The 14,174-nt window shown below is 57.1% G+C and overlaps 1 protein-coding gene across 4 annotated transcripts in view; it reads right to left on the reverse strand.

Annotated features, from left to right (window-relative positions):
* Window positions 1–14,174, reverse strand: part of NCS1 (neuronal calcium sensor 1) — a 58,008-nt gene that overhangs the window by 20,984 nt on the left and 22,850 nt on the right. For 3 of the 4 annotated variants that reach the window (XR_009051492.1, XM_057723883.1, XM_057723884.1), the window contains 2 exons: window positions 13,666–13,690; window positions 704–842 (listed from right to left, as the gene is read on the reverse strand). Coding sequence is in view for 3 of the 4 variants with exons in the window: in XM_057723883.1 (XP_057579866.1) it covers window positions 704–842; window positions 13,666–13,690 (164 nt within the window). In the remaining variant the exon portion in view is untranslated. Of the gene's footprint in view, window positions 1–703; window positions 843–7,508; window positions 7,701–13,665; window positions 13,691–14,174 lie in introns of those variants that run through there. The other variant, XM_057723885.1, reaches the window with a different exon arrangement.

Consider the following 14,174-nt stretch of genomic DNA (forward strand, 5'->3'; position numbering starts at 1 on the left):
TGGACACGCCAGCCGTCAGGGTGGCCGTCACCAGGAAGGGACACGCTACAAGACAGATAAGCCTTGAAAACACAATGCTCAGTGAAAGAAGCCAGGCACAAAAGATCCCATATGATACGATTCTCGGTTTCCTCATCTGCAAAATGGGGGTAATTAAAAGGCATCCCTCACAGGTAGCTGGTTGTCAGGTCTCACTAAAAATAATCCGCGGAAGGGCTTCATACACAGGAAATGTTCAGTAAATGTCACTTATGAGTATAAATCCTGTTATTATCCCTGGAGGCACTTATTTGGATTTTGCACTTGTAAGAAAAGGGTCAAGGTGTACATATGTGTGCATGTGTGTATACAGGCAGGTCTGTGTGCATGGCATGTAAGTGCATACGTGGATCTCTGTGGGTGCCCTGTGCACGTGTGAGCTCATGCAGTGTACACACATGCATGCATTTGTGTGCATCTGTGTATGTGTGGCTGTGCCTGCACGCGCATGCGTGTGTATATGTGTATATGTGTGCGTATGTGCACTTATGTGCGTATATGTGTTAGGTGTGAGTGCACGCGTCTATGTGTTCCTTCTCGGGAAGGGAACGTCCATGGGAGAGCGTGGGTGTGCAGACGCCGCGGGTGCCCGCAGGAGCTGCACAGGCTGCCACAGGAGGGAGGGGACTCGCGCTGGCACAGGCCCTGTCAATCCCCAGCTCACCTTGTTTTCATCAAAGACGTTGAAAACAAATGTGGCAAACTTGGTGGGGTCTCCAAACGGGAAGAACTGCTTGTAGATCTTCTGGAAGCCTGCTGCGTCCAGCTGCCCGCTGGGGCAGTCCTTGATGAAGCCTTTGTACCTGGAGGTAGAGACCAGGAAAGAGAGGGTAAAGGAGACTCCAGCATCGCCCACCTGCCAGGAGCCCCTGCCCAGCGCCCTGGAAGCCTGTGAGTGCCTGTCCAGGGAAACAGTGTCACACGGGGTGGTGAGCACAGACCTGGGCATCACAGGCATGGGCTCATCCCACCTCTGCCTCACTAGCTGTGTGACCTGGGACAGGTGGCCGCACCTCTCTTAGCCTCATCTGTCCCAGGGGGATAAGAGTCACTTGGCCACTCAGCATCCCCCCTCCCCCCCCACACACAGGCAACTAAAACAAAACTCACACCAACAACCTCTGGGATGCCTCGCTCTTGCGCAAGGCACTCCCTCCTCCCCCACCTTCTCCACCGAGCCCCTCCCACAGCCGGCAGTCTGGTGGTGCTGGTGGGCAGAGCCGCCATATGGGACTGGCAGCTGGCTCCTCCCACACGCCTGCCCCCACCCCCCGCAATGGGCACACACCCGCTCGCCTGCCTCTGTTCCCAGGGAACTGTGTAAACGACACGGAAGCATCCCAGCAAGCTCAGAGGGCATCCTGATGGGTTCCAACTGGACCTGTCCACCCTGCATTCCCACTGCCCACCACAGGACCCTCCAGATACCCAGCCAGATGACGGCAACGTGGCTTCGCAGCCCAAATCCCAGTTCTGCCATTTGCTAGCTGTGCACCCTCAGGCAAATGCCTTCACCTCTCTGAGCCTGACTCTCCTCATCTATAAACAGGGACAGCTATCACATCCATCTTTGGAGCTTGGGTGAGATGATGATATAGCATCCTTGGCACAGGGCTGGGCATACAAGATAATCAATGGCGTGATCTTAAGTATTGACCTCAGTGTGTTCTTTCACATCAATTCACACGTTGGCTCCTGGGTGTAGCTTGGCAACTCCAACTGGGACATACATTCCTCTGGGGAGGATTCCCAGCACAAAGCGGGGCTAGAGAGAAGGGTCAGCTATTATCAGCTGGACCATTGTCTGCTGGGAACTTTGCAGACCTGATTCTCCTAGAACACCCATAACAGCCCTATGAGCAAGGTACTATGATGAAACCCATTGTAAAGATGAGGAAACCGAGGCTCTGAGATGGGGAGATTTACAAGTCCTTACAGCCCAGACTGGAGCTGAGGCGGAGTTTGAAGTAACCAGTGATGAGGCCAGATGCTCAGAGACGTGGGCTCGCCAAAGATGTCCCCACCAGCCCAACCGCTCTCTGGTCTACCTGGGGCCACTCTCCCCTGTCACGTCCCAGGGAAGTTGCTGGTGGTGCCGTGACCGGAGGCCATAAACACAGGGAGCGTGTGGAGAAGCCACTGTCCCCCCACCCATCAGAGAATAATCTAAGGCGCCTGGGCTGGGTGAAGGACACGCAGGGCACCGGAACGAGGGAGCCTTGGGAATCCTGGGGCCTAAGTGATCAAGGTCAGATGTCAGAAAGAAAGCAAGACAAGACTCTTGCTAACATGACAGTGGTTCCTTAGGGGCGAGAGAGAGGCTAGGAGGAGGCCAGGAGATGGATTGGGGTGTGGGGTCAGGCTGGTGTGAGCACCCACCCCGGCAGTGCCCACAACAAGCGTGAGACCATAAAAAGAGCTGGGCCTCCGAGTGCCTCCACACCCACCCCCTGGGACACCTCGAGGGGCCAAAGGCCCAGGGAGGCAGTCCTGGCCCCATCTGACCACCGCCTGCACCTCTGATGACAGCCCGGTGCCGGGCACTGGGTTAAGCCTTCGTGGGCGGCTCCTCCTGCAATCGCCCCTTAGCCCTGTGCAGTGGGTTCAGTGATCCCCATTTCACAGATGAAGGCACTGAGGCACAAAGGTCAGGACCCCTCCCACAGCAGGTACCAGGAAGGGACTCGGCCCCTCCAGGTCACTGCCCCCCAAGCCTCCTTCCCAGTTGGGTGTTCCAGGCTCAAACCTCCACATATGGGCCAGGACGTAGAGCCAGGGAGGAACGTTTCGGGGCCAAGACCTGGTCTGTGACCCTAGGCCCCTGGTCGGGACGGGTCCCTGGGCAGGAGGACAGGACAGGCCCAGCACCAGGACGTGATGACCACGTGGGGGCACAGCCGGCCCTGGAGGCCCAGAGGGGGGCCATCACTTCCCCGTGTGTCCCAGAGCCTCCCATTTCCCCACAATGGCTGTATGTTACTTGAGTGATCCTTAAAGATTATTAGAAACAATAAAGGGGACTTCCTTGGTGGCACAGTGGTTAAGAATCCGCCTGCCAATCAATGCAGGGGACACGGGTTCCATCCCTGGTCTGGGAAGATCCCACATGCCACGGAGCAACTAAGCCTGTGCACCACAACTACTGAGCCTGTGCTCTAGAGCCTGCGAGCCACAACTATTGAGACCATGTGCCACAACTACTGAAGTCCGCGCGCCTAGAGCCCTTGTTCTGCAACAAGAGAAGCCACTGCAATGAGAAGCCTGTGCACTGCAAAAAAGAGTAGCCCCCACTCGCCACAACTAGAGAAAGCCCATGCACAGCAACAAAGACCCAACGCAGCCAAGAAATAAATAAATTTATTAAAAAAAAAAAAAAACAAGGGAGAAAAAAGGTTCCCAAAGCTGTCTTCTGCCTGGGTCCCTGCGGGTGCCTGGCTCTCGGGAGCAGAAGGCGGTGCTGGGAGCTGTCGGCGGCGGTCTGAGCAGCTGCGGGGGGCTGCCAGTGGGGACCCTACAGCTTTATTGGGGTGGGTGGGTGCAGGCAGCCTGGCCTCGGTGGGGAGCCTCCAGGGGGCCTATCTGGTTTCCTCTGCAGAGACTGTCACTGTCACTGTGGGGCCCCAGCCCCCTTGGTGCCAATAGCAGCAGCCCCACCCCCACGAGTGCCCAGTCGATGAAGGCTGGCCCCAGTCTGATGGCCCAGCCTCCTCTGGCCACCCCCCCCAGCCCCCACCCCCACCCATATTCCACACCCTGCCGCATTCTCCAGAGCTTGCCAGGCCATCCAGCCTCCAGGTCTTTGGACCTGCAGGTCCCTGTGCCTGCAAAACACATCCTCCCCCTCTTTACCTGGCTAATCCACTCACCATCAGGTCCCAGCTGCCCTCCAGGAAGTCCGCCCAGGCCCCCCAGGGGCGGCACTGCCCACCTCCTCCCCCACGATGCAGCGTATACCATGTTTGCCTCCAGGCTGTGCCCCCACGCAACAGTGAACTCCCAGTGCCCCAATGCCTGGCACATACAGGGGCTCAGCAAGTGCCCAGTGTGCTCAGTGTATGAGATGAATGAATGAATGAATGAATGAACACACAGAGGGAGGGAGAGCCCAGATGTCGGCGTCCTCTTCCTGAGCCCCAGGGACTCTGCTCGGAACCTGAGAACGCCGTGCAGACGTTTAGAGAACCACGGATATACTCCCACCCCTCCGTGGATTGATGGGGAACTGGGGTCTCAGAGAGGCAGAGAGACTGGCCCAAGGTCACGCGCAAGCTAGCAGCAGAAGCAGGGCTCAGACCCGGGACTCCTGCCTCCCAAGCCCCCTCTCCATCTGCTCCTCCGGCGAGCCAGGCTGCACTGCCCCCAGCCCCATGGCAAGCCCAGTGCCTGCTCCCCAAACACTGCATAACCCCACTGTTCATCCTCAGAAGATGGGGAGCACCCCGCCTCGCTGGAGCAGAGACCAGGAGGTCCGTCCCAGGTGCCCCACTTGCTCCAGGCCCTGCATTTGCTCTTCAAGTCCTCACAGCTCTGAGACCAGGACCTCCAGCCACGGTCAGATTCCGAGGTACAGCCCAGCCCCCTTGACTGGCTGAGCTGGGACACCCACCCCAGGCACACACCCCCTCCCCACAGCAGGCACCCAAGGGAGCTGCTGCTTAATAACAGAGCTCCTACCCAGGAATTCTGTCCCAGGATGACGGAGAGACGTACGTGACTGCACCCCTATCCCTGGCCCGGGCTCAGGTTCCAACAGGCCCAGGCCTCCTCCCCCCACCCCCGCCACCCCTCCTGCTCTCCTTCAGACACACGGCTGCCTGGAAACCTGCTCCAGGGCCTGCCCTGTGCTCCAGTCCTGGTCCATCCTGTCTCACTGTGAGAGGGGCCCGAACAAACCCCTTCCCTGCAATCCTCTCCCCTCCCCCCCCGTTTCCCTGCTGGTAAAATAAGTGCCTTAGACTAGATCACTAAGACTAGGTCCACCTGCGCCATGGACGTTTGGGGCCGGATGAACCTTGGTGATGGGCGGCTGTCCAGTGCCTTTAAGATGTTTAGCAGCATCTCTGGCCTCTACCCGCCAGAGGTCAGAAGCACCCCCACCCCAAATTACAACAACCCAAAGTATCTCCAGACAGTGCCAAATATCCCCCCAGGGCAAAACCACATCAGCTGAGAATCATGGCACTAGATAGTCTCTGGGGACCACCACAGAGCAGGGGGAGGGTCTTCCCCAGTGTCTGCCTTTCAGTGGTCTGGGATTCTGAATAACAGGGACTTACTGAGAGCTGAGCACAGGGCTATGTGATTTCCAGGCATCATTTCACCAAACGGTCCCGACAAGCCCAGGGGTGAGGATTATTGCGCCCATTGTACAGATGGGAAATCTGAGGCTGGGGGTATTAAGTCCCCTCCTGGCTCAGGGCCTTCACAAGGCATTTCTCCAACCCAACCCACACCTTCCCCTCCTCCTTCCCCCTTTTTCTCTCAGCCTCAGTGCATCTCCCCTAGAGAAGCCCCCTCTGGCCACCCAAGACCACCCAGACTCCAGTACACACACTGGTCCACACACGCACAGCACCCCATCCCCAGCCTGAGCCTCACAGCGGTGCCTGTAGCCTGTGTGATGGTGGACCGGTGAGTGCACTGCAGGGTCCATCGAGGCAGGGACCCCATCTTCTAGTTCACCCCCAATCGGCAGGCCCATGGCTGCGCCTGGCACACGGCAGGGGCTCAGTAAATGCCTACTGGAGTTGCACAGCTGCAAACGGGGGCCCAGAACTGGACCCCTGCCACTGCCCCTGTGTGTGGCCAGCCACCAGCCGAGGCCCGAAGCCTCCGTGGCCTGCTTTCCTCAGCGCCTTCCGCTTGATTCCAGACCAAGGGTGGAAGTGACAGGAGTCCTGGTATTGTCACTGGCACAGGTCAGGCCGGGGAGAGGGGGAGAGGCACAAAAAGCGTCCTGTGATCACACACGTCTCTGCAAACTGGCAGCCTGGGGTGAGCAGCAAGGTCAAGATTTCGGGGCAGGATCTCGGGGTCCAGCCCCAGAACCTCCAGGGACCACAGAGGACGGAAGGTCCTGGCGTCCAGCACGCGGGTCCCACGGTGACCAGCCACCCAGAAGGGTACCCACTTCAGACAAGGGCTTCAAAGGTGCAGTGACAAGGAGTCGGGGAGGGATCTCATTATTACTATTATTATTCATCTCTGTGCCTATTGTTTCACTGGCTGCACTGACCACCCAGGAATTCTGTAATATGGAAAAAAAAGTTTAATTTTATTTATTTACTTATTTATTGGCTGTGTTGGGTCTTCGCTGCTGCGCGCAGGCTTCCTCTAGTTGCGGTGAGTGGGGGCTACTCTTTGCTGTGGTGCGCGCGCTTCTCATTCAGTGTGGCTTCTCTTGTTGCGGAGCACAAGCTCTAGGCACGTGGGCTTCAGTAGTTGTGGCACACGGGCTTAGTTGCTCCACAGCATGTGGGATCCTCCCGGACCAGGGATCGAACCCGTGTCTCTTGCATTGGCATGCAGATTCTTAACCACTGCGCCACCAAGGAAGTCCCAAAAAGAGTTTAATTCTTTAAAGTGTGAAGAACTGAAAAAGAAGGGCTCAGGCTTTCAAATCAGACCTGGCTTGATCCCAGCATCATCCTTGACCTGTGTGTGACCCTAGGCAGGCAGCTTCCCCGTTCTGAACCCTAGTTTCCTCATCTGTAAGGTGAGAGCCAATACAGCACTTGCCTTTCAGGCTCTGAGTAAGCCTCGCCAGATAGCAGCAATACTGAGGACAACAAAAGATGTCCTAAGCCTCCGCCCTCCGCTAAGCCCTCCCACAGGACCTCCGCCAAGCGCCAGAGCCCGGGAGCCTAACCGGCTGCCCTGTCCTGCCAGCTGTCCTGAGAAGGAGGGTCCAGTACATTCTCCGGAGGCCCCAGCTCTGGCCCCAGGAAGTCCTTCCTAATACCTGACCTCCTGGTACATGGGCAGGTCTTTTGGGGATGTTCCCAGACCCCCGAAGTCCCCTCACCCCCCAGTCACGCAGCCTGGGGAATGTATATGGAGAGCACCTCTCACACAACCTTGTTCAAGAGCAGGGGTCTTGGGACATCCCTGGTGGCACAGTGGTTAAGAATCCGCCTACCAGTGCAGGGGACACGGGTTCGAGCCCTCGTCCGGGAAGATCCCACACGCCACAGAGCAACTAAGCCCCTGCGCCACAACTACTGAACTGGTGCTCTAGAGCCCGAGAGCCACAACTACTGAGTCCACGTGCCACAACTGCTGAAGCCCGCGCACCTAGAGCCTGTGCTCTGCAACAAGAGAAGCCACCACAATGAGAAGCGCACGCACCTCAACAAAGAGTAGCCCCCACTCGCTGCAACTAGAGAAAGCCCGTGTGCAGCAATGAAGACCCAATACAGCCAATTAATTAATTAATTAATTAATTAATTTTAAAAATCAGGGGTCTTAACTCGCTTTGGGGATCAGAGGAGAAGCTATGGAACCGAGCCTGGAACACGGCACAGCCCCTGAGCTCCACATACGCCATCTCCAGCCACCAGAGCACAGGTTTTTGACGTGGTTGACTGTGCTTGGGAACCAGCTCTCCACGACAGGGTGGAGACGAGAGCAGAAAATCCCAGATTCGACAACTGCATTCTTACGCCTCTTTAAAAAGAAAAGGGAAAAAAGAGAAATCTGTCATTTCATAAAAGCACTGACGGCTGAAAGCCACTTACAAAACACTCCTGACTCAACGCCGGGCTTCCTCCCTGGGAGCCTCCCCCATCCCTGCCTCCACCCCTCCCTGCGCCAGCCTGTCCCCCAGGAGACCCCAGCACCTCGTCTCCCCCAGTCCCTGCTGTCCCCAGGGCCAGGCATGGGCCCAGCACTTATTACGTACTCAGCGAAGATTTACAGAACGACAGAACCAACAAATGAATGAAGGAATGAGTGAGAGTGAATGAATGAGGGAGTTGAGGGATTGAAGGAGTAAAGGAGTGAATGAGGGAGCGAATTAATGAATGAACGAGAGATGAGTGAATGAGTGAATGAATGCTGGCCATGATGCAGGCGTCCAATTCCAGCTCAGCTCCCCGTTCTCCGTGGCCCCCGGCAGCCCCAACGCCACCAGGGCCCTGGTTCCCCAAAGGCCCCACCTGCTCAGATTTTCCGGAATTCACCACTCTCGTGCCCACAGAGCGTGGTCCTCCAGCATCCAGCTGGAAGCAAGCCCTGCACAGCCCTCCATGCCCACCTCCCTCCCTGCCAAGGGTTAAGTGTGGCGGATGCTGCTTTCTGCAGTGTGAAAAGTGGGCAATAAATAGATGGATACATAACACAGCATAAACCCCCAGCTGCAATCAGCCAAACGCAGCTGGGACTGCCGCAGTGGCCCTGGCAAACTGTTCTCCCATTATCTTTTCAAACACCTCCCTTCCCGTGGCATTCCAGTCCCAGCTCCCCGGAGACCTGCCTTCAGACAATCCTGGAGGAGGGGCCCAAACACATCCAGGAGGATGCGGCCTCTTCCCTTCTCTCCCGTCCCCCTTCTCTCTCCTTCCACCCTCCCCCACCACCTTCAGCTTTGTGGGGTTTCCCAAAGCCAGAGGCAGCAGGGCTGAGCCCCTGTAGCCCGGGCCATGGAGACCAGCAAGCTGGACCCACACTCCACACACACACACACATACACACACACAGAGCTGTGTGACCCAGGCAAGTGTCTCTGCCTGTCAGAGCCTCAGTTTCTTCATCTGTAAAACGGGCTGCTCCTAGACTGACCCCATGAGATTGTCCTAAGTAGCAGCACAGTAGCTGGCCCACAGGAGGCGCCCACGGACGTTAAGGAGAAGTGGCCTCCTTACCCATGGCTGCGACTGCAGAGGAGGGTCCAGGATGGACAGCCGGCCCCGACCAGGCGGCTGCAGAATTCCTCCTGCTTCTGCCCAGTGCTTTCGTTACGATACCATCGGGTTACTTGGTTATTATAAATGTAATAATAAAAGCACTACAGAAAGCTTGTAAAATAGAAAATTTTACCATTTTAAGAGGTAAATTTTAAGAGAAAAAAAATACCCATGACCCATGATGCCACCATCCCCAACACACCCACGTGCAGCCTCTGGTTGGTTTCCTTCCCATCTTCTTTTCTCTCCGCACTCTCTGTATCACGGAAGTGTGCTGGGGGCACTATTTGTGCCCTGCAGCTCCCACTCAGGATCGCATTCCCTTCACTCTCCAGGTGATCACAATTTCACAATCGCCTTCAAGGGCCTGGGGCCTGCTACAGTTTCCTAGTCAGCCCCCATCGAGCTTCCTGATCTTCCACGGTGGTCAATCAAGCTCAGAGCAGGAAATAAGATGCTCAAGAGCAAGCGATCGGGCGGGTGGGGTCCTCGGGCTGGCTGCCGACCCTAACCCGACACGGCCCCACCTCCCTAAGCCCCCAGCCTCCTCCCCTCCTCTGCCAAATACAGAGCTGGGAGCCGTGGAGATGACGCCGTGGGTGCCCAGCATGAAGCCGGGTGTGAGGTGAGGGCCTAGCTAGCCCGGCCCAGGCATCACATCGCGGTGGCCTGGCCTGTGCGCCTGGCCACCTGGGGCCTGGGCTCTCCCAGAGGACCTGGGACCCACCCATCTGTTTCTGCTCACTGGGTGGCCCAGGACAAGTCACAGAGTCACAGAAGACCCCTGGGCCTGGTTCCTCTTCTGTGAAGCAGCTACTAAAAGTCAGCACCAAACAAGGTGATCCTGTACCAGGCTGGAGAAACAGGGGCAGGGTGGTCAGTGCAGACCTCTCCCAGGAGGGACACTGCAGTGAAGATGCCAAGATCTGGGGCAGAGGGAACAGAAGAGGAAACAGCAAGGATGGAGGCCCTGAGGTAGGAAGGAGCCTGGCATAGCTGAGGGATAGCAAGTGTGGCTGGTGCCTGGTGAACCAGGGGTGAGGGAGCCCTGAGGGCCAGGCAAAGGGGTTGGGCCGTTATTCTAAGCGCAGTAAGAAGCCAGGAAGGGGCTTTAAGCAAGAGAGAGAGAAACACAGGAGGAAGCTGAAGCCAACCCGCTGCTCTCCACGTGCCCCTCCCTCCCGTTTCCCCATCCCACCCCAGATGGCTTGGTCCTAAATTGTCTGCTGCCCTGGTAGGCTGCGCTCAGGAACCCTGAGTTTTCCCAAGGAAGGGCAGGCATTCCCCAGCTCTCGGGTGCCAGAGAGCCGTTTAGGACATGAAGGGGCATGGCTGGAGGCCGTGGTGAGAGAGGGTCCTCTGTGGGGCATGTGGGATGCAGCGGTTCGTCCCGTTTGTCTCCTGTGCAAAGGACAGAGGGGCTAGCGGGCTGCGTGGGTCTGGCCTCTGACCCAGCAGGCTTGTGTTATGGTCCTGGTGAACCAGGGAGGTGTAGGCCCATCAAGGGATAACAAGTTGGTTCATTTCATGTGCTAAGAATAAATACACTGGCTGCCCAGAGCACTGGAGGAGACTGATCCAGAGTGCCATAATCTGTGATCCATTACTGATGTCTGCTGTGGGCACCGGTGGGGGGGAGAGTGGTGGTTTGAGGGTCACTGTTTAATCATTCCTGGTCTACCTTCTCCCTGTGAGGTGTAGCTATTCTAGAATACAACAGTGAGGTGGGTGGTAGGCTGATCCAGGAGGGTTAGAGAAAGGCATTGGTTCAATTATCTCCTAGCCTGGAAGGCACCACCAAAATGAACCAAAGGGCATGTACTTAAGGTCCATGGAACTTTGTGGCAAAGATCTTTTTTTTTCTTTATAAGCTCTTTAGGCAGAGTTCCCCTACAGCAAGGACTGGGCATCACAAGGGCCCTGGTTTTGTTGTAGGAGCCTCAACTGCCCCCTCCAGGCTGGCCTCCTTGGCCTCCCTTCAAACACACCAAGCCCAGTCCCACCACCGAGCCTCTGTCCTTGCTGTTCCCTGTGCCTGTAACACTGTTCTGTGGCTGAGTCCTGTCGTCCAGGTTGTAGCTCAGATGTCAGCCTGATGAAGGAACAAAAGTCCCTCCACCTGTCTGGGCCTCAGTTTCCCCATCTACATACATAAAGCTCGACTATTGTTACCTTCACTTTCCAGATGGGGAAACTGAGGCACCGAGCAGCCCAGTAACTCATCTCAGGTTGCTCAGCCAGGTTGCCCGCCCAAGCCCTGGTTCCAGAGCCCTTTTGGCCACTTTGCCTCCTGTCTCTCCCAGGGAAACCCCAGGGGAGCAGGGGAGGCTGCTGAGGCTCAGGTGTGAGAAGGCCATGGTGGGACACTGCTCTAGGTGACTACGAGGACAAAATGAACAAGGCCCCCCGGCACACAGAGGCACTGGGGAGGCATCTGCTACCATGCAAGGACAGACCTCACCCTCATCCCTGCTCTGACCTTCTCTGAGCCTTGGCTTCGTTTTCCCATCACCATGGAGATGATAAACCACGTCAACCCCCCAGGACAGCGCCCAGGAGTCGATGACAACAGGTATGTGAAGTGCCTGGGGGTGCCGGTTGGGTGCTGAGCACCTGCTACGGCCAAGCCCTGGGGACACAGCAGTGAACAGGGCAGAGCCGGCCTCAAGGCCAGGAGGGAGGCAGAGAGGGATGCAGACCTATAACTGCCATTTGTCCCAGGTATGTGCTGTTTGTGCCTGGTGTGTCTCACGCTGACACTGAGCTGTGGGAGGTCAGAGGAGGCCCCTAACTCAACTCCGGGGCTCAGTGGCGGGGGGGGTGGGGGCAGTTCAGGGAAGGAGGCCTGAGGGTGAGGAGGTGATGGCCGAGCAAAGAGCAGGAGGGGTGTTCCCAGCGCGGGGAATAGCCCGGGCAAACGTCGGGAAGCCCCAAAAAGTAAGGTGAATTCGGGAACAGATAGCAATTCAGGCAGGACAGAGGGCAGAGGGAAATGGCAGTGAGACTGGAGGGGTCAGCACAGCAAGGCTGGACTGAGCCGGGCCTCATAACCGTGTGACCATGCCAAAGGCACAGACTTCACCCGAGTCCAGGGAGAGTTTAGGCGGAAGCCTGGCATTGCTGGATATTTGCTCAACAAAGACCCTTCTGGCTGCCGTGTAGGAAGGAGGGGGATTATGAACAGATGGGGGACGGGGGCATCCAGGAAGGCTTCCTGGAGGAGGTGACTTAGGTGAGCCTTGGGAGAGTGGAGCTCAGATGGTCCCGAAAGGAAGGGTGGGGCTCTCCAGGAGGGAAAAATGAGTGACAAAGGCTCAGGAAGGCAGGGTGGGGCCATCCAGGAGGGAGAGCCCTGGGGATAAAGACCTAGAAGCAGGCGTATTTCTGGAACACTCACCTGGGGAAGTGGAGAAGTGGAAAACGAGGTCGGAGGCAGGTCAGGCCCACCTGATGGGTCCCAGGATGTGGGGGAGGAAGAAGGGAGTGACAGCTGCTCCCTCTACAGCCGCTCCCTGTGCCAGCCACAGCCAGCTCACCACCCAGGTTCTGCCCACCTGGCCGGGGTCTCCAGCAAGGGGTCCGCAGAGCCAGGCAGGGCAGCCACAGCTCTCCCCCTCTGCCACCTGGACTCAAGGACAGGGAGGTGTAGGCAGTGGCCCCTGGGGAGCTGGCCCTGCCCCCAGGGGAGCTGGCCCTGCCCCCAGCGGGGCTCGCCCTGGAGTCTCGCAGCCTGGGCCCTTGCCATGCCTCCGTGGCCTGCTGTGATGGCGGACACTTCTGTAGGCCTCAGCTCCCCATCTGAACAGTGGATGGAAGACCACTGTCAATGGCTGTCATCTCTTGGGCCCTGTGCTGTGACCTTTACAGGGAATGTCACCCCGATGTCTCCTCACTGCTGTCATACACATGTGGAAATGGGGGTTGGATCACTTGAGGTCACTCAGATAGGAAGAGGCAAAGCCAGGACTTTTTACAGAGTCCATTTCTAAGCCACTAAACTTTCTGGAAGGTCTCCAAGCTCACCTCTTCGTTTACCTACCCACCCCCAACTCAGGTTCACCTTACAGTGTGTGAGTCTCCCCTGTCTGCTCCACATTCCACAATGACAGATGGTGCACCACTCTCCCCTCCCTGTCCCAGGGCAGGCATCACTAATCCATTCCAGACCTCATTAAGGCCTCACTGCTATACCTTCCATTTGCTCCATGACATACAGCCTCAGAATCCTTCTCAACACATCACTCCAGGCAGCTACTATGGATTGATTAGAGCTGGCATCCAAGAAGAAACCTGTCTGCCATCGCTGATTCAACCTAATCAATCACTTTATAGACAGGGTGGCTGAACCCCAGAGAGGGGAAGAGACTTCTCAAGGCCAGAGGATGATTTAGTGACAAAACTGGGCCTGGTATCCAGTCTCCTGACTTGTCTCTGGTCCAAATCTTTCCCTTGGGTGAGGAGGATCTGGAATTAACACTGGTGGTCCTTAGAGATGCCACACAAGGCAAAGAGTCACCAACACCCCATTCCAATTCAACTGGATCTCTGTCAGTCCCTTGTGAACAAAGGGATGTGAACAAAGGCTGTCTGGACTGGTTTGTGGATAAGCCACTCTCAGAGGGTCCTCCACGTGCCCCTGTCCTGGGCAGCTGGACCGCCGTCCCATCAGCACAAGGCCAACACCCCTCCCCCTCCCCACAGTTTGGAGAAAGCAGCTACTCACCACTGCTGGACTTCCTTCTCTGTAACTGCAAGAGAAAACAGAAAAGTGGTGTTTTAGTTCAGGAAGGTGTCAGACAGGGGCAGACAGACACAGGGGATAGACAGACACAGGGGAGCCTCCTTCTTGCCCTCCTTGCCCCAGCCCATGGCCAATCTGCCCGTGTCTGGGCACCAGCCAGCTCTGAACGAGAAGACGCCCGCCATCCCCACCCCACCCAGTGAACACTCCCAGTCAGGAGCTCTGCGTCTAACCCCCCAGAGGACGAGACTGGCCCATCCTCTCCAGATGCCCACTGCTGCTGGGAGGATGGCCAAGATCAGCCTCTTGCAGGCAGGGGCTGGCCTCTCCCTGACGTGCTGGGCCGGGCAGGTAGGATTGTTGTGCCGAGGGCAACCCTGAAGATAGCTCTTCCCCATCTGGCATCCCTGGGGACAGGACCGTCACAGATATCACTGGCTTCCCCCAGCACTCCGCTGCCCTGCCTGCACGTGGGGGGCCAGGACAGAAAG

Source organism: Hippopotamus amphibius, chromosome 2 (genome assembly GCF_030028045.1).
Source record: "Hippopotamus amphibius kiboko isolate mHipAmp2 chromosome 2, mHipAmp2.hap2, whole genome shotgun sequence".
Taxonomy (NCBI): Eukaryota; Metazoa; Chordata; class Mammalia; order Artiodactyla; family Hippopotamidae; genus Hippopotamus; species Hippopotamus amphibius.